Raw genomic sequence first — 26,167 nt, forward strand, 5'->3', positions numbered from 1 at the left:
CTCCCTCATCCCTTCTGTCATGTGAGGACACAGCAAGAAGATGGCCATTTATGAACCAGGAAGATCTCATCAGACACTGCATCTGCTGCTGCCGTGATTTTTGACTTGCCAACATCCAGAATCATGAGCGATAAATGTATGTCATTTTTCTTTCTTTCTTTTTGGATGTGGAGCATTTTTAAAGTCTTTACTGAATTTGTTACAATACTGCTTCTGTTTTACGTTTTGGTTTTTTGGCCCCGAGGCTTGTGGGATCTTAGCTCCCCGACCAAAGACTGAAACCACATTCCCTGCATTGGAACGTGAAGTCTTAACCACTGGACTGCCAGGGAAGTCCTCAACGTATGTCATTTCTAAGCCACCTCTACCATGGCCTTTACAGCAGCCCAAAGGGACTAAGACAGGTATTAAAGACAAAGCCCCAGCCGAGACTTTCTCACTGACATACAGGCACACCTCAGAGACATTATGGGTTTGGTTCCAGACCACTGCAATAAAGCAAACATCGCAATAAAGTGAGTCACATGAATTTTCCAGTTTCCTAGTGCATATAAAAGTTATGTTTACACTATACTGTAGTCTATTAAGTGTGCAATACCATTATGTCTAAAAAAACAATGTACACACCTTAATTTAAAGAATACTTGATTGCTAAAAAATGCTAACCATCATCTGGGCCTTCAGTGAGTTGTAGTATTAACATCCAAGGTCACAGATCACAAATATCATAATAGAATGTTAATATAGTATAATAATGACCAATATAATATTTTATATAGTAATAATAACAAATTATAATACTACGAAAAAGTTTGAAATATTCCAAGAATTACCAAATGTGGCAAAGAGACACAAAGTGAGCAAATGCTGCTGGAAAAATGGCACCAGTGTCCCACGCAGGATTGCCATAAACCTCCAATTGTGAAAAATGCAGTATTTGTTAAGTGCAATAAAGCAAAGCACAATAAAACAGGATCTGCCTCTAATCATAGGGGCAAAAATAGAAATTAAAAAGTGAAAAACAATTTTTTCTGACTACATAATTAATGTTCTATAGGGCTGAGTCTGTGATGACCTGAAACCAAGGCACACACAACTGAACCCTGTGAGGTGGGAAGCCCTGATTTAAGGCATCCGGGTCACCTATGGCTAACAAGGGCCCCAGCTGCTCAAAGGAGGCGGTGGCCAGGACGGCAGAGACTACAGATACCAACCCTGGAGTCTGAGTTCCGGGTTCAAATCCCAGCTCTGTCACGCACCAGCTGTGACCTGGGGCAAGTCACCTAGGCCCTCCGGTATGGTTTCCGGCCCTTAAAACAGTACCTTTCGAGGCTCCTTGTGAGGAAGACATGAATTAAGACGACCCCAGCACTCCGCACAGGGTCCAGCCCCCAGGGACACACAGCGACGCAGGCCGTCGCCCTCACCTGCCCAGTCTGAGCCTTGTCTGCCTCCATCAGCTTCCAGGTGTCCTCCTCCAGGGGCCTGGGCTTCTGCAGCTCCGCGGTGCTGGTGTGGTGCCGGCTGACATCCCCACCGTAGGAGGAGCTGCTGAGCTGTCTGGGGAAGCAAGGCACACAGGCGTCAACCGCAATGGAGGCCCCGGGCAGAGGTGGGGCCTCAAAGCACCAAACTAGTTCACCCTTCCGATTTTACACAGGTGACCCCGAGAGGGGAAGGGTCTGGCCCCAGGGCCCCATGGAAGAACTGCTCCTTTATGCGGACTTTATTCAGAAAGCATTTCCTGCCCACCAGTACTCACCAGCTTTATGCAAATCATGACAGATCATCATTCAGAGTGCTTTCCTCCCTGGGGCAGTCTCTTTCCCTGAGGAGGTGTATGCTTTGGGAATGACATGGGTGGGTGTGTGTGTGCGTGTGCGTGCGCGTGTGCGTACACGGCTCAGACCCACACAAGCAAAGGGATGGGGTACGATTTCCACCTTGGTCGTCAACCCTACTGCCTTCTTGGTTTGCCTGCCTTGATGAAGCGTGTGTGGAGGTCGGAGAAGCCCACGGAGCTGGGAACGGAGGGATGCTCCAGGCTGTGGCCAGTTAGGAACTGAGGAGCTGAGTCCTGCCAACAGCTACGTGAGCTTGGAAGCCGACCCTTCCCCAGCCCAGCCTTTAGCTGAGACCCCAGCCTGGCCAATGCCTTGGTCACAGCTTGTGAGAGACCCTGAGCAGAGGAGCCAGCTAAGCTGTGCCTGGACGCCTCGACCCACAGAAACTGAGATGACAAACCACTAAGCTTGTGATCCTTTGCTATGCAGCAATGGAAAACGAATACCCAGTGTTCTGTGTGTTTCTGCTCAGTCCATCTGTGGCTCTCTCTCGCAGTCACCTGCCCCTACGTCCCAGGACAGCCTGCAGGAGCCTGCCTCATCTCAGCTAATTCTTAGACTAATTATGCTGGCCGCCTGCACAGACCGGGACACACACACACACACACACACACACACACACACACACACACACACACACCGAGCTCATCACCGGTACTGGTGCACCAGCAGAGAAGGAAGGAAGTATGTCCACCTCTTGTGTGTGATACAAAGCCAGGCCCAGGAGGGGACCATGGGCAGGGTTCTGGGAGGCACAGATGCTTGTGCCAATTTCCTTCCCAGCCCATTTCTGTGAAATCCCCCCACCCCAAAAGAAGTAACCCCAGGCGGTCCCAGCTCACCCAAATAACTGAGTGGCATTTACTGAGTGCTGATGGCTTCACAGGCAGCGTATCACACAAGCCTTCCTACAACCCTACAAGGTGAGTGCACCAAAGACCCTATTTGACAACTGAGGAAACTGAGGCACAGGGAGGTTAATGCCGCTCCTCCAAATACCCAATGATCTAACCAAAAGCAACCTTCTTTAAAGCACCGAAGTGTAGAACTTAGGAGCATTGACTCAGAAGCCGAACTCGGGTTCAAATTCAAGCTCAGCTTCTCTGCAGCTGCGTGACCTATGGACAGCTCTCAGGTTGTTCACCCGTAAAATGGGAAGATGACAGTAACTACCTCCAGGTCCACAGACCTTACAGGGCTTGACACTGTGCCTGGCTCCTAACAGGACATAAAACGCAGCCGTCAATATTACTTCTATTTTGAATCAGCTGCTGGTTCTTAAAGCCTGAACATTCCAGGCCCCTCTGCGTGACTTGAGCAAAGAGCCACAGACACCATGTAGGGAGCTTGAGTGTCAGAAGCGCAGAAGGATGGGTAAATCGTGAGGCCTGTGTGAGCCATGCCGTCTCGCAGGAACAGAACCAGGCTTCCCCTTTGGGCCTCTGTTCCCTGGAAAGTGAAGTCCCCCCGCAAGGATTTGGGAGGGAGGCAGAAGCTGAAGGCCTTTTTTGGTAGGTGAGCCTCGCCGCGGGCACCCGTCTCCCTCCTCTCCCCCCTCCCCAGGCAGGGGGCAGAAACGTGGTGCCGGGAGAATCCCCAGGGTGTCCGCACCCCCACCCCCCGCCTTACCTCTGCAGTTGCTTCCCCACAGCGTCCGTCACCAGCATGCCGTTCTCCACCTGCTTCATCTCCTTCCCTGGCCTGCCAACACCTGCTAAGCCTGGCAGAAGTGGGGAGGGGGAATCATGGCTTTAAGAGCTGGACACCAAAACCTGTCACTGTGCGGGGAGATGGCAGATAACCTGGCCTCCCGGAAGCTCAGAAAGACCTGCTTTGCTGCAGCCACCGACAGGCTCCCCACCTGGGCTGCAGGAGATACTGGAACCAGCTTCCTTGGGGCAGGGATGGTGCTTTGCAACCATCTCAAGGGCCCTGGGCCTGAGCAAGTGCCCTGTGCCAGCAGCGACCAGTAAAATCCAGTTCTGGTGATGGCATCTGTGCTGTGTGAAGCTCGGATAATGGAGCCAGGACACAGTGAACCACATGGGGGAAAGGGCACAGTCCTCTGGTCCCCAAGCATCCCAAGCAGGGGTGAAACCCAAAATAAATGACAACCAGTTTTGACAAGGGCATCAGACACTAGAGTCCCAGATGCCCCCAGCCAAGAGTTAACCCTCTGTTTGCCGGATCAAGGGGAGGGCCTGAAGATCGGGGTAAGGGGTACCTGGGACTGCTAGGGCAGTGGCTGCTTTTCCAGTAATAAGGAACTATTTCAACACTTCAACAACTGATACAGCCACCACGGGGCACCATACCAGCCGGATATCTGCCCCAATCCCAGGAAGTATCTGCCCAGCATCAACAATGATCACCGTCACCTTAAGAACGGTGGCTAACATTTATCGTCAGCCACTGTGCTGTGTTGAAATACAGTCTCTCCTTTAATCTTCCAGCAACTCAGTGATACGTTTGTAACCGCCCACTTTGCACTGATTTCCTCACTCTTTGATGCCAGGACAGAGAAAGCAGGAGAGAGAAGCATAAAGTAGGGCTCCAGAGGACTGACCCTGGAAGAGGAGGGGATGCACCACAGACGTTATATGAGGGGATAAATACGCAGCCAGCAGTGACCCTGAGAACATGCTGATGTGACATGAATTAAAGCAGAATCCAGAAAGGCAGGCTCTCTCAGGCGTCAGCCACAGGAAGAAACAGAAGATGGAAGGGAACCAGGGCTGGGAGTCATTCCTGGGTTGATGGGAGGAGCTCTGAGCTGGTGATTCTCAATCTTGGCTGTGAATGAATCACCCAGGATGCCCTGGGCCAGCCAGGTCCCTGCACTGACTCTGCCAGGGAGGCCAACCTCCATGCTGAGAGCACAGTCAGGTAGCTGGGACGTGTGGGAAGTGTTCTCTCACTTCCCAGCTGTGGGTACTGCGGAAGCAATGAACCTCTGAGCCTCAACTTCCACATCTGCAAAACGGGAGCAACAACAGCACCCGCCCTCATTAGCGGGAGGACAAGATGAGGTTGTGCCTGGTGCTCGGGAAACGTAAGATGTTGATGAGGCGCTTACTGTTATATCTGCATTTTTAAACGTGTCCCACAGGTAATTCTGGGGCACAGCCAGGATTGAGAATCACTGCTTTAAATGTTTCTTTAAATATCAGCATCCTTTTTTTTTTAATTGGAAAAAAACCCCTAAAACAAACAGAAAAGAAGAGTGATAACAAGCAGGACTTCCCATGCAGCCGCATGCAGACAGTGCTCATATACATGCACAGCACTGGGGCCCAAGCCCGGCCTTGACTGTCTTGCTCTGTGCAGGGATGGGGATGCTTTAAAACACTCCCAGAGACACCTGTCCTGCGGCAGGTGCTTCAGAGAACCCTCTGTCCTGCACGGCTGCCTGGGGGCCCTCTGGGAGCCTCAACCTTCCCTCCCCCTCCTGCTTCCCACACAGTAGAGGCCCCCACATTGGCCTCCATGGCTGCCTCCCCGTCTTCTCCACCCAGTTAGCCCACAGGTGATACGCCAACTGGGGCAGCTGGAAAATTCTCGTCTGCAAGGGAGGGACCGAGAGTCCTAGGAGGGGAACCGAACGTGTGTGCCGCATCACCCCATAATTTTCAGGGCTTAGTCCCCCTCCTCCCGAGTCTCCCAGGCCTGTCTGCCAGGATGCCCAGGCTCCCCAGCCAAGGGGGAACCTGCCCAAGGCCAGCCTATCAGAACCCCTCCCCCCGGCACTTTCAGCCATCGGTGGCCTCAGGACCAAAGATCTGTCCAACTGCTCTGTCCTAAAGGAGTCTCATGCCCAGAGTTCCCACTGCCTGAGTCCCGCTTGTTCAGTTTTGCCTTTGATTTCTGAGCTGGCTGTAAACACCCTTGTTTAACTGGCTGGAGTTGGCTCCCGTGGCCTCCAAAAGGGGCCTCCGTCTGGACCCTCAACCACACATACCGGTTACGGAAGACAGGAGGGAGGGGTCTGCTCTGGTGGCGGGTTCACACTTTTCTGTCACCAGAGGGAGACAGGGCAGCCTTCCCTGCTGAAGTTCTTCTAGAAACATCCCACCTCCGGTGCCCCAGCCACCTGCAGCTACTCCATCAGGAACCCATCACCCCGGTGCTGTGTTGGCCTGCCTGGGTCTTGATCATGCCCAGGAGGTACGGGTGGGGTCGTTATAATCAAACTGTTACATTCACTGTCCACCTACTGTGTGCCAGGCATTTCGCAACCAGGATCTCCTTCAAGGCATGCTGGTCATGGTCATTTGACCTGCAAAGATGGTAAAGCTTAGCTGAGGTCACTCAGCCAACCTGTAAGAGATCTGGAGATTTGAATTGTATCCCCAAGGGCCAACCACAAAGCCAGGCACAGAGCAGGTGCCCAATAAATGCTGGAGGAATGATGGAAAGGGATGGAAAGGCAGACATTCAAGGGTCCCTCCCCAGGCATGCAGCAGCAGGACAAGCCCATCTGCAGCCTCATTCTGCAAGCACAGCCCACTCCACCTCGCTGTCACTGACCTTCCTCATCCATCACACTGGTGCCTGGGAATTCACAAGACCCAAGAAAGCGTTAAGTACCAAGGTAAAACCCCCCAGCCTTGAGTTCCCCCACTTAAATGCCCAGAGGGTGTGGATGAATGTCTTTCCTTAAGGGTGAGGGGCAAGGACAGCTAAGGGACCTGCTGCATTTGTGCCTCGGTTTCCCCATCCCACGTGTTCTGGGCGCATCCCTGACAAGTACACTGCCTGGGCCAGCCCCCTACTCTAAAAGCTGCAAATGTTCAAACATAAAGACAGCTAGAAAAATGCAGACAGACCTTCTGTCTTCATGCCTGTTTTCCGGGCACCAGAGGGAGAGAGAGAAAATATTACAGAGCGCAGGGCAGACGTGCCAGCTGGGAGATTGCACAGGCCTCTCACCAGCCCACAGCCTCTGCTTCTTCAAGGACACGAACACCTTGCTCTGAGCCAGCTCCACGTGGAGAGAAGGGGGAAGAGGAGGTGACTTGGCTTAGATATCATCTTGGACCCCCCAGGCTGGGACGGGGACCCCATCTCAGGGTTCTTCCAGCTCCCCAGGCTCGCCTCCAGCACCGCGTTTAGCACGATGATGTCCCTGATTATTTAGTGTTTGTCTCCCCCATCATACTGTGAACTCTTGAGACCATTCCTAGGTCTTATCTACCACTCTACTCCCAGCACCTGGTGCATCCAATGGCCATGTGGGGTTGCACAGGATGTGCACTGCACAATCCAAGAGGCACCATTTCATATCGTGGCTCATGTACCAGATGTCCCCGTGGCACACAGCAGATAAGCAGATGGACGGATTAACAAATGAATGGCCAAGTGAACGAGCAGAGCCACCTTCCAATGCCAGAAGGGGCACAATATTGGCCACAGTGGTGCCATCTCCTAGCCTGAACCCACAAAGATGGTTTCTAAACCAGCCCTGAGAGAAATGGGCAATACCAGCTCATGGTTCTTTCCAATCTGGGATATATACACAGATGTGTTAATGTCCGATGGTTACGCAGGGCATGCCTTAAACAATCAAGATGCAACTCATTCAGTCACTTATTTAACACATTTCCTGAGTATCCACTATGCGCCAGGCACTGTTCTCAGCCCTGGGGATACAGAGGTGACCAAGAAAACCTTCATGGAGCTTAAATTCCAAGGGAGAAAAAGAAATGATCAAGTAGTAGATCCAGAATATACTGTCAGGCAGTGTTAAATGCTACAAAGAAAAATAAAGCAGGGTAAGGAGAAAATATGAATGGTGGGGGGTTGGGAGAGGGAGGGTGCTATAAAATAATTAAGAAGCAAAGACATAAAACTTGCAACCCAATGACTCTTCTTTGAGTACTTCTAAGTACCAGGGACGGGCCTGTGATACTAGTAAGCCAGGCGCCACCCCAGCCCTTGAACCACATACATAAGCACTGCCCGGGCCGTGTGTTCAGCCAGCCACTGACCCTCAAGGCGGGCACCTCGCAGGCTCGCTGTTTATTCTCAAGAAGGTTCTGGAACGCAGCTTGGGCAAGAGCCAGCAGGCAAGCCTCCCCCTTGAGGGAAGAATTCAAGTCACTGCTTTACAGTCAACGGCTGGTTTTTGACCAAAAACGGAATCGATCGGCTACATCACCCAGCCCTATCCTCCCGCCTCGGCCCTGCAAGTTCTTCAGACTCAAAAGGGGAAGAAACACGGACACTGAGGACAGCAGGGAGGAATGTGCCATCTGTCTGACAGACTCTCCAGCTGCTGTTCGGTGCTTACAACAGACTTCTGCAACACGGGGAGGTGCCTGGGACCTGACGTTAAGAAACAAAAGAGGGACAGGAGAACTGATGACAAAAGCATGCCCTAGGACCCTACTCTTCTCAGGGAAAAGGTCCTGGGCTAGAAAGACAGGTGGGAAAGGGGCCAAATGCCAACGCAGTTCCCCTCTGGGCAGTGCAAGAGCAGAAGGATATTCTTTTTGCTGGTTCTTGGAGCTTTTCTACACTTTGCCATTGTCTACACGGAGCACATAGTGATTTTATAATCAGGTAAAAAAAAAAAATCCCCAAAAAATCTGAAAAAAGGGAAAAAAATGAGTGACAAGGTTGAGAGATGTCTCGAATAAAGTTCTGAAAAGCGGCCAGGTCGTTGGAATCAAAGTCTTTCTCCCAAGATGACAAGGGAAGAACCTGGGCAGAGAGAAGTCAAAGCAGAGCGGCTTTCACACCCTCGGCTCTACTGACATCGTGGGCTGGGTCATTCTCCGTTCCTGGGGGACACAGGGGGTTGCCCCGTGCACTGCAGGTTGTTTAGCAGCATCCCTGCTCTCTCCTGACTAGATGCCAGGAGTGTCCCCCTCCACCCACACTGTGACAACCAAACATGTCTCCAGACATTGCCAAGTGTCCCTGGGAGGCACAAATGTTCTCTACTGAAAACCGCCATTCTAGGTTTTAGGTTTCTAATAAAGAAACCAGAGAAAATGAAAATGTTCTATACCTTCCAAGTACAAGGTTAACGAACTACTTTGTAACTCTCTTTGCAACCAAAACCAACAAACAAAAAGTCTCCTAGAAACAGGATCATGCATATCCCTGGGGAGGGGTCAGTCTCCCCCGACCCCAAGCCTAGCTACTATTCCCCATTCCAGGGAGAAAGAATCCCCTCACAGCAGACACTTGTCCTTCAGCCTGCGTGTTCTAAAAAAGACCTGATTAATCCAATGAGGAAACAAAAGTTTCCCTTTAGAAGGAGCCAAAAATGTGGTTCAAACAAATCCAAGGTCACTGGCACTCAGAGTTGACTACAGCTGAGCAAGTCTGGACCCTGACGCCAAGCCTTATCGCTGGGGGCCCCTCCACAGAGGTGGAAAGAAAAGGGGGAGGGCGTTTGATTTTTAGACCCATGGGCAGAAGACCTCTGTGACCTGTCCAGCTTGGGGATGGGTGGCTGAATTGGGGAAATAAACCCACAGTGGAGCTAGGGTGGTGGATGGTATTTTCACCACTAAATTAAGTGCTGACGTGCACACAAAACTATTTTTTTAACTGGCAGCATTCCATGTTCTGCATAACCTGCTTTGGATATGCGGGCGGCTGGGGTGGAAGGGAAGGGAAAAAACTCAACAAGATATAAGGACAGTCCCTGCTCAGCTGGATAGAAAGGGGAGACAGAGACCTCATTCTGGGAAAAAGATTCAGATAAACCCACACACGTCACTTTAGAAAGCATAGAGGGTTATTTTTGCCTACATGCAGCCCACCAAGCAGGCCGGTGAAATACAGTGATCTTGAAGTTGCCACCACCCATCGTGTGACCTTGGCTTGACTTGGGCTAAGAGACAATCTGAGGAAGGAGACTCTGCAGCAAGAGGAAAGCAGCTTAGACTTACAGCAGAACCTTCCAACCACAGGAGCATGAACATGCAGAAACTCATTCCAGCCTACAGTTTAAATGCTGGAGGGAGCGTCAGCTATCTTGCACTGGCAAAAGAAAATACTTTTCTTTTAAAACCCCTAGGGTTTGTAGCAGCACTATTCATAATAGACAAAAAGTGGAAACAGCTCGAATGCTCGTCAGCTGATGAACGAGTAAATAAAACGTTGTGTGTCTACAATTCAACAATCAGAAGAAATGAAGTGCTGACGCAAGCTACCACAGACAGACCTTGGAAACATCAGGCTAAGTGAGAGAAGCCAGGCACAAAAGACCACGTTAAAGAATTCTGTTTATATGAAATGTTCAGAGTAAGACAAATCTATACAGAAAGCAGACTTGTGTGGCGGTCGCTTTGTGATGTATAGAAATATCAAATCACTACACTGTGCACCAGGAACTAGCATAGCGTTGCAGGTGAATTACACTTCAAAAAAAACCAAAAGAGAGGGCTTCCCTGGTGGCGCAGTGGTTGAGAGTCCGCCTGCCGATGCAGGAGACACGGGTTCGTGCCCCGGTCTGGGAAGATCCCACATGCCGCGGAGCGGCTGGGCCCGTGAGCCATGGCCGCTGAGCCTGCGCGCCCGGAGCCTGTGCTCCGCAGCGGGAGAGGCCACAGCAGTGAGAGGCCTGTGTACCACAAAAAAAAAACAAAAAAAAAACAACCAAAAAACTACGAGGACTCCAGCAATCTCTAACACAGAGGAATGAAGGTGTGCACTCTTGCTGTGTGCCCTCCCCTTTCTGACATTCAGTGGCTTCCTGCTGCACTGAGAACAAAACCCAAACTCCTCACTCTGAAGGCCCCAAAGGGTAACCACCCACACCCCTGCCAGCCTCGTCTCCCACCCTGTCCCTTGCCCACCACGGTGTGGCCACACTGGCCTCTTCTCTGTTCCTTGAACAGACCAAGCTCACGCCGGGCTGAGGCCTGTGCTGTTCCGTGTCAGAACACTGTTCCCCACAAAGGGCTTCCCTGACCACCCTGCCTGAGTTGCCCGAACCCCCATCACTCCCCAGCCCATTCCCCTACGTGCTTTCCTTCACAGCACTTAATGCTGCATGACACCATCTTCATCCGCTGATTGCTTACTGCCTTTCTCTCTCACTAGATTCTGAGCTCCACGAGGGCAGGATTTGCCTATATTCTGTTCACTTCTGTCTCCTCAAAACCTAGAACGGTACTGTTATGGGCTGAATTATACTCCCCCCGCCCAACTAAATTCATATACTGAAGTCCTAACCTCCAGTATCTTGGAATGTGACTGTACGTGGACATACGGTCTTTGTAGATGTAATAAGTTCAGGAGAGCTCATGAGGATGGACCCTAATCCTATATAACTGGTGTCCTCATAAGAAGGGGAGATTTGGAGATAGACACACCACAAGGAGAAGAACACCATGTGAAGATGAGGGTGGACTGAGGTGATGTTTCTGCAAGGAATGCCAGAGATTGCCAGCAAACCACCAGAAGCTGGGGTACAGGTATGGAACCCTCACAGCCCTCAGAAGGGACCAACCCTGCTGACACCTTGATCTCAGACTTCCAGCCTCCAGATCTGTGAGAAAAGGCATTTCTGTTGTTTAAGCTACTCAGCTGATGGTACTCTGTTACAGTAGCCCTAGGAAAATAATACAAGCACTTAACACATATTAGGTGCTCAGTAAACACCTACTGAATGACTAAATCAATGAATAGTAAATAGCTTTCTTAGTGATCGGCCCCATTCACAGGGACAGGGACCCGCCTGTCCCAGGCATAGAAGGGACAAGCTTCTTTAAGCCTCAGTTTCCTCACCAGTGAACTGGGAACCACATCCTACCTCTTTCATGAAAAGCTGGTAGGAGGAGTCAACAGGATAACCCCTGTGGAGGACAGAAGCCCCAGTAAGTAGTCAACAACCATTCACTGTTGTGTGTCTTTACATCACAGACACCTCGATGACAACTCTGCCCACAGGAGTTGTGCAACGAGGCAGTCCTGCAGCCTCACCCTGGGGGATAGCCAAGCTGAGACCTGTTTGGGGACTAAGTATGTAACAAACACACCCCAGACCCTCAGGGAGTCTGTAATTAGCTCCTGAAAGAGAGAGATCGGAGTAGGACAGGTGACCTCTCTTTAGTTCCACTCTTTTTAGCAACAGCTGAACCCAAAGCAGAAAAGGCATCAGGTGACCTCTTCCCTCTCCGTATTAACTCAGGTCGAGGCTCCGAGGAGGCCCGGCAGAGGATCCATTCCAGACGCCAATCTGACATAAACACAGGGGAGCCTGGAAAGGATGCCAACCAATTCCCTGAATTTTAAACCGACGAATAAGAGAGAGAACAGGATTCTCAGAAGCCTCACCCCATTTGCTTCAAATAAAGACAGGATGAGCTCCCAGCCCAGAATTCAAAGCGTGCCTCTGGGACTATCCCTGCTCTCAGAGTCCTGACCTGGGAGGACAGAGCGGGTGTGGTGGCTGGGAAGCGGGCAGGTCTACCTGGACCTGGTAGATGCCAAGTGCATGGGGACATCAGAGGGGCACGCTTCCCAGGGGAGTAATAACAGCAGCTGTCATTGGTACCGTGCCAAAGGCTCCAGTAATCTAGCACATTCATTCTACACCAAGTGCCAGAAGGTTGGTTCTGTTGTTATACTGCTTTATCAGCAACGGCCTGACACCACACAGCTGGAAAGAGCAGCAGCTGGGGTTTGAAGCCAGGTCCTGCCAACTTCCAGCCTGCAGGCTCTGCCACCACGTATGGCCTCATGACCCTCACATCTGTTCTGGATTACGGCACATATGCCATTGGCTTCTCACAGCCTCTTGGGAGCCAGGAGGACTGTAACTATCACTACCTCCATTTTTGCCACCGAGACCCTGAAACTCAATAGGCACAGAGCCTCATCGCAGTAAAGTGTGCGGACTTGCGTCCAGCTCTGCTGACCCGGCTATAAAGCACTGGGGCCCCCTCTCAATTCAGCCCAGAAAGTCCTTCCAGATGGTTCCTCAGGGTGCCTGGCGCAACCCCCCATCTGATGCCCTGATGAGCTGCTAGGGTGGCTGGTGGGAACCTCCAGGGGACAACTGGGGCTGAACAAGGCACCACCCGCGCCGGGGCCCCGCGCAGCCCTACCGTCGTCGGGCTCCCCCTGCTCCTGCTCGGCGTTGGCGTACGTGCGCAGGAACTCGGCAAAGGCCCCGTCCCGGGCCAGCAGCTCCTGGTAGGAGCCCATCTCGGAGATCTTGCCACCACTCATGACGATGATGACATCCACCTGGGGCAGGTAGCTGATGCCGTGCGTGACCAGGATCCGCGTCTGCGGGCAGAGCCACGGCCACATCAGCGCATGCGCGCGAGAGGGAAATTCCCTGCCCCCCTCCGCCCACCTGGACACAGATCTCAACTCCGAGGTTGGACACGCGCCTGGGATGCAAGCGTGCAGAAGCATTCCAATCCGCACGTGCTTTCATTCAACACGCATTGGCCGGAAGCTGGGGTCGGGGGGGGGGGGGGGGCGGGCAGCAGGGAGGGAAACAAAGATTCCTGCCCCAGATTCCAGGGTCGGGGGAGAAATGACCAACGTAAGTAAAACACTGTGCTGGATGGTGAGCACACATTAGCAAAGGGGAAGGGATATCGAGGTAGTTAGGGGCGGTGCAATTTTAACAAGGGTTATGGGGGAGGTTATTTTTAAACAAAGATCTGGAGGAGAGGGAAGGAGAGAACCATGCATGTGTAGATGAATAAAAGAATGACACTGCTGCAAAAAATGTGCAGGCAGTAGCTGAATTTTCTTCAAGTTTCTCCCTCCCCGAAAAGAGTACAGAGTTTTGTATATGTGTATACATTTTATCTAACTATCTCAAAGTTTGGGAGGATGTTCATCAAACTGTTTACACAAGTTGGCAAACTTTTTCTTAAATGGTCAAATGGTAAATATTTTCAGCTTTATGGGCCCTCTGGTTGCTGCCAGGTCTGAAGGCAGCCAGACACAAGACATAAACAGATGGGCTGGCTGTGATCCAATAACGCTTTATTTATGGAAGCTGATATGTAAGTTTAATGCAATTTTCCTATCACAAAATATTTTTCTTCAGGTTTTCTCCAAGCAGTTAAAAAACGTAAAGACCATTCTTAGCTAGTGGGCTGCCCAAGAAACAGGCAGCAGGCCAGATTTGCTGGCCCCTGCTTTCCACAGAGGAGCTAGGGCTGCAGGATGAGGGAGAATCATTTTTTTAACTTTACATATGCTCTCGTACTCTCTGGTTTTGTTACTATGGACATATGTTACTTTGACAACAGCAAAAAAATTTTTTTTAATATTTAAAAATTATACAGAATTTTTGTGGTGTGCATGGGAATGCTTACAACACGTTAAGTGGCATGAGGTTTACTATATCTAGGCATGATGTGATAATCCTATTAAAAAGCTTACATACACAGCAAAAAGACTGGAAAGAAATACAAAAATCTCCAAGTGGGGGGATTATGCATAACTGCTTTTGTTTTTCTCCTCCGTGGTTTTCTGAATTTGCTACATTTTTCCCACGGGCATGTCTTACTTTTTTAATGGGGGAGGGGGAAGAAGAGCCAGTTAACCTCCCTCTCCTATAATTCCCCTAAACAAATAAATTAAAAAGTAATAAAAGAGGAAAGGAACCGTTTCCTCTCACGTTAAGGTGTGGTGGCAGTTTTCCTGCTCAAACCTCTGTCCCTCAGCCCATGGCCATCTCAGCAGGGAAGGGAAAGCGGCCTCCCTGCTGACAGGGGATCTTGGGGTGGGATTTCCCTCTGCGAAGCCACCCCCCGTTATTTAATCAGGAAGAGAGGCTTCTTTTGGCCAAGTGGAGGCAATGACTTCCAGTCAGTGCCGAGGACGTCCGCCTATGAAGACAAGAGCAAGAAGGCTGTCCCGGGAAGGCTGCCAAGGGAAGGATTAGAAACATGTTCTCGAGTCTAGTTAAGTTAAGGTATCCCAAAGGGGACACACTGTGACTTGACCAAAGAGCGACGGCCAGACCCAGACCCCGAGCCACACGTGCAGCAGGTACCTTGTTCTTCAGCATCCCCTTGGGGCCAACCACGTTTTCAAATATGTGCTTCCCCACGTGGGCGTCCACTGCCGAGAGGGGATCGTCAAAGAGGTAGATGTCGGAGTCGCAATACACGGCCCGGGCCAGGCTCACGCGTTGCTTCTGGCCGCCAGACAGGTTCACGCCCTGGGGAGAGACACGTTAGAAGGGTGGGCCTCCTGGGAAGCAGAGACAGACAGAGGGGGCCACCTGCTCGGGATGCAGGAGATGGCGGCCGTAGGCCCTTCAGGGCTGCACCCGCCACCCACGGATGGAGCAGGTGGCAACGGCGTGGGATCACACCTGCACCGATGTGGGTTCAAGTGCCGGCAGGGGGTTCGGCCTCAAATGTAAAACAGGCAAAGAGAAAACCTGAGCCTCCGGGCACTGCTGAGCAGGGTACTCGGCACAGTTGGGAAAGGGAGGCCGGTGGCACCAGACAGTGCCGGCTATAGGGAGGGCTCCTGATCTTGGAGTCTGGTTCCTACTCTGGATCACTCACTGGTGAAGCCACACAGTCAAGGCAGGCTGTGCCCTGGGGGTGCTGCAATCCAGCCTGTGTCCCACTTGCCGGCAGGAAGGGCACCATTTTCTAATTTGAACCAGGGGGCATGGCCCACACAGCCCTCCTGCAACAGATAACCCAGCATGGCTTCCATATCTGGCTGGAATCAAAGTGGACACGGGCTAACTGCCCAGCCCCTCTCCCAAGAGATGCCCACCCTCTCCATGCTCTGAGGTGGGGTCCTGGTAGCCAGGTTCATTTTGAGGGTCCCTCTGGCCGCAGCTTGTTGGCCCAGGGCAGACACCAGACCCAAACTAAGCCAATCACGTCCTCTCCCTCCAGAATTTGGTACCGGGACCTAAACAGCGAAAGTGAGGAGTCTCCAAGTGGCAGAAACAGACACTTGTGAAAAAAAGGGACAAAGCTATGCAGAAAAGCAGAGACAAAAGACAGAGGAGAAACCAGGTTGCCTGTCCCAGGTTGCCTGTGAGCCCCACCACATTCCAGCCCCTGGATTCCAGGAAATGCATTTGTATCCTTAAACTCAGTTCTCACTGAGTTATTTTCTGCTTATACTAGCAATAACTCAGGCTCCTTTTCTACTTAAAAACCCAGAAAACCCTAGTAATTTGTTTTTTCTTTCCAAGGAGCTGCAGATTTCCCTCAAATAAAAGAAATCATTCACCAACTAGGAAAGCTGGTGGAGCCACTGGCTTGTAACTAAAAGCAAAGATGGGAAAGCTCTTCGGTGCCCCTGTAGAACATTCACACTCCCCGAGCGCACACCACGTAACCACTAGGGGGCACTCGAGCAAGCCAGCCAGGCAGAGGGGAAAGCACATGCAAAGGCCCTGAGGTGGGAAGGGGCTCAGGCAAGTCTTTTGGCCTCCTTTTCCTCAACCATTACATAGGGATAACAGTAAATCCCATCTCATGGCTTGCTGTAAGGACAAAATACGTATAAAATGTTTAGCACAGTGCCTGGCTCATAGTAATTAGTAAGTGTTAGCTATTGTATTATTTTTACCGTTATCACAGTTTTGAAAGGAACTGTGGACATTTGAATCATTGACACCCCTCTTCTCTGTATAGTGCCCTTGGTCATGTGACAAAGTCACATGACTGCAAAGGTAGAGTGCACTTCCTGGTCCCTTGTCTTTGGGCTCAACCAAGTGATTTGCTTTGTGGGTAGAAAGGACAGCGTGCTTTAAGGGACATCACATTTTTTTTTTGTTCTCTTGGGCTTCTGCTGCCGCCATTCGAAGAGCTTCCCCCCCGTGGAGCTGCTGCTCCCTCACCTAAGCCCTAGCAAGAAGCCACATGGGGCAGACCTGAGCCAACCCACAGCCTGGAGCCAGGATCAGCTGGCCGGCAACATGGAGCAGAGCCACCCAGCTGAGCCCAGCCTGGGTCACCAGTCACAGTCAACTCACCCATAAGTAGGATAGTAAGTGTTTAACATCATAAGCCATTCAGATTTTGTAGCTGTTACACAGCAATAGCTGACTGATACAGGGGCCATGCTGAAGCCTACTGACCTTCTCACCAATCTCTGTCCGGTCCCCACTGGGCAGGATTTCCAGGTCTGGGAGGAGGGCACAGGCTTCTATCACAGCCTCATAATACCGTTCCTGTAGCTGGCGTCCAAAAAGGATGTTTTCTCGGAGAGAAACATTCTGAATCCAGGCCTGCTGGGGGACGTAGGCCACTGAACCCTAGGAGGAAAGCGGAGAAGGCAGCAAGACCGACAGACTTGGTGAACAAGACAGCAGCCGGCCTACCCACCCACCAGGAGGGCCCTGCTTCACAAGACATTTTCATCATATCTATGGTTTTAACAAGAGGGAAGCCGAGTCCCAAAGGACTACAGTCACCAGGGCTGGGACCAGAGCCCATACTAGGTCAATCACTAGCCCCAATATTAGGAGTTCGAGAGCTGAAATCCTCGTTGATGAGATTACACTTACATGTTTAGTAACTATTCACTGAGTGCCTACAGCAGCGAACAAAACACTTAGCTCCACTATACTGTACACCTGTAACTTATAAAATATTGTACATCAACTATACTTCAATTTAAAAAATTGAAAAAGAAATTAAAAATAAAATAAATTTTAAAATAAACAAAAACCTCCTAACTCCCAAGAATGGGAAGTACCTGAATGATAAAAGAAAATGGTTTGATTATTGTTGTGGTAAATGCCAAGAGAGAAAAATATGAGACTTTTAAAAAGTCCTTTAAAAAGGGAGACTTAACCTATAATGGAAAAGAATCTGAAAAAGAGTGTATATATACACATACAGCTGAGTCACTTTGCTGTACACCAGAAACTAACACAACATTATAAATCAACTGTACATCAATTAAAAAATAATACATTTTTTTTAAAAAAGGGAGACTTAGGGACTTCCCTGGTGGCACAGTGGTTAAGAATCCACCTGCCAATGCAGGGGACACGGGTTCGAGCAGTAGTCTGGGAAGATCCCACATGCCGCAGAGCAACTAAGCCCGTGCGTCACAACTACTGAGCCCACGCGCTGCAACTACTGAAGCCCATGCACTCTAGGGCCTGTGCTCCGCAACAAGAGAAGCCACCACAATGAGAAGCCCGTGCACCGCAATGAAGAGTAGCCCCTGCTCGCTGCAACTAGAGAAAGCCCGCACGAAGCAAAGAAGACCCAGCGCAGCCAAAAATAAATTTTAAAAAATTTTTAAATAAAATAAAAAGGGAGACTTAGTTTGAGACATCAGGGAAGGAGTCCTTGAGGAAATTTCCTTGATGAAATTTAACCAAGGATGTCTGTATAAAAATTAAAATTGTCCATTTCTAAAGTCTTTATTTCCACATAATATAAAGTGTCAAAAGTGGCATAAGAATAAAGGCTAGGGCGAGGGCACTTGTTTTACATATTTTAGTAATTGAAAAAAAGTTTTAAACAAGCACTGACAGGTGAAAATAATTTGGCCTGATCAAGAGAAGAGGGAAGAGCATTTCAGTTGGAGGAACAGCACATGCAAAGGCCTGGAGATGAGTGGAACTCGGCAAGTTCAAGGAACAAGAAGCCTGGTGTGACAGGAACATGTTGTGAGGGGAAGACAGGCAGGAATGAGCTGGGAGGCAGGGGAAGGCAGGGGGGCTGGTGGTCCTAGTGAGGAGTATGGGCTTCACTGGAAAGGCAAAGGGGAGCCATCAAAGTTTCTTCAAAAAGGGATTCTAGGAGGACAAGGTTGGGAATGGAACCCAGGTAACCCAACTCTTCTCCTTCATTCTGAGATAAATAACCAAATTGCTGACTCCAGTCTCCTAACTTAAAGGGGCCAAACTATCACAAAGCCTCACTGTACAACCCACAGATAATTCAGACACAGTATGCACAAGCCCTACCAACTAAAATATTTAGAAAAAAATAAACGTGTTAGACACATTTCTAACACTCCCCTTACCAAGGCAAAATAACCAGTCACAAATAAATCTATAACCTTATCAAACCAAATACTCAAGCACCCTCACTTTTTAGATCCATCATATCTTTGTATTTAAAGCGTTTTTACTTTAAAACAGCGGTTCTCTCCTGGGGGCAATTTTGTCCCCCAGGGGACATCTGACAATGTCTAGAGACACTTTTGGCTGTCACAACTTGGGGCTGCCACTGGCATCTAGTGGGTAGTGGTCAGGGATACTGCTAAACATCCTACAATGCACATGACAGCCTCCACAGCAGAGATTACCTGGCCTGACATATCAATAGGGCTGCAGTTGTGGAAACCCGGGGTTAGTGAAACAGAACGCAATGTGGATCCCACCGTGATTTGGAATTTTCTTCCATTAACCTAGCTCACATTGCCCATTAATCTTACTTTATAATATATATTTGAAAGTAATGACAGGTCATTTCTTAAAACAAGGGCTAAATGTCATTAGTCTGGACCCAACTATTGTACTATACGCTTTCTCTAAGGCACACTAGGCTCAAGGGCATCATATAATCAGCAAAGGATTTTGCTCTGAAATGAAAACAATGGCACAAACCAGCATCCCCAAAAGTAGATTCCAAGAGACAGTAATTTTAGGGATTTAAGGAGTTGCTACACAGACAACCAAAAGATGCAGACAAATGTGTCTGGGACACGCTGGATTAACCAAAGTTAAATAGGTTTTTTCTCCTTGCAGGACTTCTCAGAGCCTTTACTTTATTAATGTTTCTTATAAGTCTCCAGGAGGGAGGGAATCAGAATATGCAGTATTTCCCAAGCTTGTTTGAGCCCAGGACTCTTTATTCCCCAAATATCCTGCAAGATGAGTTTGAGTTTGCTGCAGACCACGCTCCAAGAAATGCTTATCGAGTGCCCACTACATGCCGGGCACTATTCTGGGTGCTGAGACACAGCAGGAAATAAATGACACCACAATCTTGCCTCCTAGGATGGCACAGAGAAGAGGAGAAAGGATGAAGCTGTTCCCACTTAACGAGGTCGTCATAAAAGAGAACATAATGTTGCCCTTGGCCTCCCCCTTGGCCATTAGTTACCCCACCCCCACCCAGGCCTCCTACCTTGATAGCCACGTGTCCCTCCACCTTGTCCATCTCAGCCAAGAGCGCTGAGAGCAGAGACGACTTCCCACAGCCCACCTGGCCCACCACGGCCACCAGGGAACCTTCCGGAATGGAGAAAGTGATGCTGAAACGACACGACACACCCTGGGGCTCAGCTGGGGGTGCTCGGCCCGCCCAAGCTGGATGGACCCCTGAGTGGAGAGAGAGACAGAAGGCAGGGCTGTCGCGAGCCTTTGAGGTCTGGAAACTCCTCCCGCCGCGTCTACGATGAGCTTAGCTCAGGGAACTGTCTCAGAGGCCGCTGGGCCTGAGGCCCTTGAAAGGTGCTGGGATGCACCTGCATCTTAGAAAAGATCCCTCGGGACAGACCTGAGGGGCTGAGCCACTATAAGGGGGCCGAGCAGAGGGGATCAGCTTTGCCTGGGGGCGTGATGCAGGTGCCCAAGGGAGAGGACACCCCAAAACCAACACTGGAGGAAGAGTGAGCGTGCCCCAGACCCAGGGGACAGCCTGAGGAAAGGCCCATGGGTGTGAAATCACAGGCGTGATCAGGGGTGGACACGTCGATGACACAAGATGAGGCAGGGAAAGTAAGGCCAATCCTGAAGAGGTGGGTGGGTGGCAGCCAGACCAAAGAGGGCCTCAGAGGACACGCTTCCCAGCTGGGAGCCATGCAGGGGGTGAATCTGAGTTTCAGAAACACGTCTCTACAGAAATTGCCCTATGGCAGATAACAGTAATCGAAGTACAATAAAACAGGCTCAACACTGCCAGAAAGACTGGCCCCTCCAACGTGGACAGCAAAGTCGGAGCTGGGATTCCACCCACCCGGGGAAGAGCGGGTACGTCCAGGGCCTCCTTGGGTTCACCTACATCGGCTATCGGCTGCCTTGCAGCCGCTGCTATTATGATTTCAACATATTGGTGGAAAGGCTGATGGATTTTGCTGCCATTGTCTAATTCTTGTGCACCTGTTGCATGGTCACACTGATTGTTTTGTTCTGTGCCGGGAGGGGAATGGATTAAGGGGGCAGAACAGAACAGGAAGCCCAGTGAGGCAGCTCTTGTGATCGTCCAGGCGAGACAGGAATATTTTATAGGCTGAGGAGAAAAAAGGTTTGGATGGAGAAATTTGCAGGGGATTCAAGGGGTGAGGAAGGGTGACTGGAACAAGAAGGTAAGGTCTTTGAGACTGGAAGGATGGAGGCAGGGATGGGGGCACAGGTACAGACTATTTAGTTGTGAAGCAGGACTAGAGAGAAAAGCTAAAATTGAAGCAGGCAGAAGTTAAGTTAGACACAAGAAAGAACTTCCTAAACAAGCAGTCCCATCAAGGGAGGCGTTAACACAGATTCTTTTCTCTGGAGGGTTTGACCCTTGCCCCTCCCCACGTCCCCAGAAAAAATACAGCAGTAATTTGGCTACCCAGTTAAGGGAGCAATTATTTAGGGGCATGGAGGACAAACCTGGCCCCTAAAAATGTCCCATGTGGCCCTATGTTTGGGGGACTCCTTAAGGAGGAGTCTTAAGTCTCTCCTTAAAAGGGCCCCTGGGCAAGGCCTCCGGTCAGAAAGAAATCAGAGGCAATTGACGAGTTACCCAGGGAATCAGGTCAATTCCCTGGATCCTGTGATTTGGAAAAATAAGGACTGGGGTGGGCAGGGTCCCAGATGTGGAAATGGTGTGAGAAAGGGTAAGCCAGGCAGCTGGGGGACCTTGGAGAGGATGGAGAACAATCCATCCTGATAGCAAACGTGAGGGGACAAGAATTCTTTTCAGCTGACCCAAGCCTTCCTGCCACCAGTGGTGGCATCACAGCCTCAGGCCCAGCCTGGCCAATCAGTGCACTCAGTCTCTTCTGGCACAGTGACTGGCTCAGGGAGGGGCATATAACCCAACGTGGGCCCGTAAGAGGCAAGTGGGTCTCCTGATGAGGCAGGAGGGACACTTAGAGTCAACGGGGGCCATCTGGATCATGAGGGGAGAGGACGTCTGAAAAGGAAGCAGCACAGATGGAAGGGGAACAAAGACAAGATGGAGAGTCATGATGGCATTGTCTGAGCCCCTGGATCCATGTCCCTGAAAGGGAACCTTCTCAGTTATGTGAACCAGAAATTTCCCTTTGTTGCCTAAACCTATCCGCTATCTGTACAAGGTCTGTCACATACAGTCGGAGGGAACTCTCTGAGCCAGGCACACTCTCAGCTACTTCTCCCTGAAGGCCAAGCAGGTGTGACTGGATCTATCTGACAGACGAGCCAAACCAAGGCTCAGAAAGGCAGTGACCTATTCACGGTAACAGAGCTGGAGCGTAGCTGGAATTCAAACTTGTGTTTGCCCAGAGCCCCGTGGCTTTCTCCACGTCCCACTTACCCATGCAGCGTGGGGGGCTCGCTCCTGGCCCAAGTGAACGTGGCATTCTTCACAGTGATGCTGTTTGTGGCCCCAGCTGGAAAGCACCAGAGACAATATGTCAGGCGTAGATGAAGCCACGGCCTGAGCGTGAACAGCAGGCTCTTACTGTTTGCTTTTCCTCATCAAGTGGTTCAACTCCAGCTGCTAGCCACTCACGCTAGGCATTATCTGGTCACATCAGTCACCGTTTCTAAAGAACTTCAACCAGCAGCTCTGGAGGCGGCCTCAGACCCAGAGAGCAGCAGGAAACCGCGAGAGGGCTCTGCCTTTGAAAGATAGGATGCTGCACCATCTGGAAAGGTCGGGGGACCCCTGGGGGCCTCCCTCACTCAGTCTTGGGAGGTTCCGGCAGCTCTGGCTGGGTGAGTTGAAAAGAAGCCAAGGTCACGGGGCACAAGCAGTGCCCTCATGCAGATGCCTGTCCATCAGCTTGGGCTGGCCCAGGGACCTCACTACACCTCTGGGGCCCCTCCTTTATGTTCAAAGCGGGGTCCTTTGCCCTGAAACTCCTGGATTTCAGGGCAGCCTCCTAACTCACCTCCCTGCATCCCCCCCTCCCCCGCTCCCTCCAGCCACCCTGCTCACATCACGGCAAGCCAATCTTCCTAAAACACAGGCCACTGTAAACTGTGCAAACTCAGGGATGGAACAGGAAGTCGGGAATCGTGGCAGAGGAGGGGAGGGTGCTTAAGACGAAGCCTGCGTTATATGGACCCTCTGTGATTCTAGCACCTCTGCCTTCATCTACTTTTGCTCCCCTTATTTTCTTTTTACTTCACGCCCCTCACTTACAACAACAACTTTTGACTCAATTATGAGCCAACTTAAAACCATCTAGAGAAAAGATGGGGGTGTTTTCAAGTTGTCCAATGAAGAAATAAATTCCCCCACCCATCAAAGAAACAAAAACTGTGGAGAGAGGAAGTTACTGGTTAACCTAACTTAACCTCCCCCTCCCCCATCACCCCCCTGAAACAGAGAACAAGGAGGAAGCTGGAAGGTGCTATTAAAGGAATTTAAGAAAAGCCACTTGAGTCGGTCAAGCTAGAGGCTGCAAGACGTGGCCTGGAGCTGCAAAGGGGGCCCCGCCTGGCACCCAGAGAATGTGGGTAAACATAAAGTCAAACCGCCCGGGAGACTGCCATCAGGGCAGGAAATGGGGCTGAGGCCTGGGCTGAGGCCCAGGGGTTTTCCAATGTGACTCCTGTAGTGAGCTGTGAACAACGTCAAGAGCTCGAAACCTCCTCGGCTGCCCCAAATTTCAGCCCTGTGTTATGCAGGGAAATTTGACCCTGGTAGATGGCATCATTCCACATCATGTGTGCGTGCGTGCGTGTGTGTGTGTGTGTGTGTGTGTGTGTGTGTGTGTGTGTGAGAAGGGGGGAGTGACTCGGTCCTCACACAGCAGAAACTGGACGACCGCAGGCCAGGGACATGGGGAGTGAGATTCCAGCGAGCAGTGGTTCTCAACTCAGGGTGACTTTGACCCCCGAGGGACATGATGTCTGGGGACATTTTTAGTTGCCAAAACTGGGGCGGGTGCTCCTGGCATCTAGTGGGTAGAGGCCAGGGGTGCTGCTCAACGTCCTGTAATGCACAGGACGCCCCCGCAGCAAAGTGATCTTGCCCCAAATGTCGGTGGTACTGAGGCTGAGGAACCCTGCCCCCAGGCCGATCGCCTCTCACACATACTGGTGAAGGAACAACCACCGTGATCTTTGTTTGGCGGGCACTGTGCTGGGTGTTTTCACGTCACTGAGGACATCTGAATGCCTGCTAGGTGCCAGGCACCGCTCACACATTATTACCAACATATACACACATTCATTCTCCTGACCATATCTACTGGGCTCGGGAGCCAGACTGTGTGGGTTCAAATCCCCGTGCTGCCACTTCCTAGCTGGAGAACCACAGGCAAGTTACCTAACTTCTCTGTGCCTCACTTTCCTCGTCTGTAAAATGGGACTGATAATGGGATCAACCTCACAGGGCTGTGGTGAGAACATTATGCAAAACAGAGGGTCCTTAGAACAATGACTGACACATAGTAGGTGTTCAATAAATCTCAGTGCAGAGATGTTCTACAGTGGGTGAGAGCACAGATTCTGCTGACAGGCTGCAAGTGTGAATCCTGACTCTACTTCTTATTGGCCGTGCAAGTTACCCAGATGAGTCTTCTCATCTGTAGGTGGGGGCCCCTCTCCTTGAGCTGCAGTGAGCAACGGACGGGGAGTACAGTGATGTCCTCAGGACGGGACGTGCGTGGCGGGAGTGTCATTTCAGCAAAAGTGGTCACTACCATTAGTGCTATTAATATTTATTATTAAGTGCCTGGAAATCCCTGCTCAGGGGGGTTGACTAGGAAAGGATAAATTAATAAGCTATAAAATAAACAAACCTACCAATAAAAATCCATGTAACACCCAGCCAAAGAAAGGCACCTTCATTTCCATTGCCCAGGTGGGGAAAGTGAGGCTCAGAGCACTGAAGTGACCTTCCCAAGGCTGCACAGCTAGTGGGGGTAGGGGGTTGGTCAATCTCCAACATCCTTGATTTGCCCCCATCCATCTGCCCAGTATGGAATCAAAGCCCAGGCCCTGGAACCCGGCCCTCAGGGGTGGACCTCTCCCAGGGAGGCTGCCTCTCAGCAAGAAAGCAAGATAACAGAAGTGCAAGTTCACCCTCCTGGGAAGGCTAGGTAAGACCCTGCGTCCGCCCACTCTCCTAGGACACACCGTCTTTGATGGGCCATCGCTGGATGCTGTCGGGTTCCAGCTCCTCGTGGGAGAGGAAGATCCTCAGGCGCTTGAGGGAGACACTCGCCTACACAGAAAGCAACGACAAGGTGTAGTTATTTTGAAAAACGTCTCTGCAAAACAGACCCAGGCTAACTTACAGTGGTTTCCTCTGGGTGCAGAGGGGCCCACATCCTCCCTTATTTCTGAAGGTGCTGCAGTGCCACACCTTAGAATAAAAAACAAAAAGGGTTTTGGTTCTTGTTTGCTTTCCTTTAAAAGCCTACAACCGGTATTAAAAAAGACAGCGGGGCACTATCGTAGCTGACAAGGGACCTAAGAAACAACCGAAGGCAATGGCCCCGTTTAAGACAAACTTGCGACTCGGAGATAAACGTGTCCTGGAGATCGAATGCATGGCGAGGTGGTTATGGCCAACAACACTGTATAATAAACTTCAAAGTTGCTAAGAGACTAGAACTTAATGGTTCCCCCCCACAAAAAAAGAAATGATAATCGTGGCACGTGACAGGAGTGTAGCTGACGCTATGGCGATACTGTATAGCAACATATCCACGGATCCAATCACCACATTGCACGTGTTGAACACAATGTGAATTATGGTTCTACAAAAATAAATTTTTAAAAAAAGCAAAGGTTCTGATTCAAACAGCCCAATGGTAAGGACATTTCTGAGATAATCCAAAAAATTTTAATATGAACTGGGTATTAAGAGATTACTGTTAATTTTGTTAGGTATGATAATGGTGTTATACTTATGTAAGAAGAAATTTGTGCTGAAGTATTTATGGGTGAAATGCCAAGAGGTCTCTGATTTGCTTTAAAATTCTTCGGCAAAGAGAGAAAGTAACGAAGGGAAGAAGAAAGACAGAAAAACGATCAGACAAAGTAACTGTGGCAAAATGTTGACTCTGGGTGACAGGCACACAGAATTCTCATGCTATTCGCTCCACTTCTGTGTATATTTGAAATTGTTCGTAATAAGAAGGGGTTTTACTGGCTTATTTTTTTAAAAAAAACTTTGACCAGGGCTTGTACAACCAAATCTTAATCTTAATTTGTCTATGTGGCTAAGAAAAGC

The 26,167-nt window shown here is 50.3% G+C and overlaps 1 protein-coding gene across 3 annotated transcripts in view; it reads right to left on the reverse strand.

Annotated features, from left to right (window-relative positions):
- ABCC1 (ATP binding cassette subfamily C member 1 (ABCC1 blood group)) overlaps nucleotides 1–26,167 on the reverse strand; it is a 140,871-nt gene that overhangs the window by 29,702 nt on the left and 85,002 nt on the right. For all 3 annotated transcript variants that reach the window (XR_016387805.1, XR_016387804.1, XM_022552274.3), the window contains exons 14-21: nucleotides 25,066–25,153; nucleotides 22,289–22,364; nucleotides 19,913–20,039; nucleotides 16,897–17,073; nucleotides 14,833–15,000; nucleotides 12,914–13,097; nucleotides 3,474–3,564; nucleotides 1,428–1,560 (exon numbers count right to left, since the gene is read on the reverse strand). Coding sequence is in view for 1 of the 3 variants with exons in the window: in XM_022552274.3 (XP_022407982.2) it covers nucleotides 1,428–1,560; nucleotides 3,474–3,564; nucleotides 12,914–13,097; nucleotides 14,833–15,000; nucleotides 16,897–17,073; nucleotides 19,913–20,039; nucleotides 22,289–22,364; nucleotides 25,066–25,153 (1,044 nt within the window). In the remaining 2 variants the exon portion in view is untranslated. The remainder of the gene's footprint in view (nucleotides 1–1,427; nucleotides 1,561–3,473; nucleotides 3,565–12,913; nucleotides 13,098–14,832; nucleotides 15,001–16,896; nucleotides 17,074–19,912; nucleotides 20,040–22,288; nucleotides 22,365–25,065; nucleotides 25,154–26,167) is intronic.

This window comes from Delphinapterus leucas, chromosome 15 (assembly GCF_059928025.1).
Source record: "Delphinapterus leucas isolate spDelLeu-1000000601 "Yukka" chromosome 15, BTC_Dleu_Yukka2, whole genome shotgun sequence".
Taxonomy (NCBI): domain Eukaryota; kingdom Metazoa; phylum Chordata; class Mammalia; order Artiodactyla; family Monodontidae; genus Delphinapterus; species Delphinapterus leucas.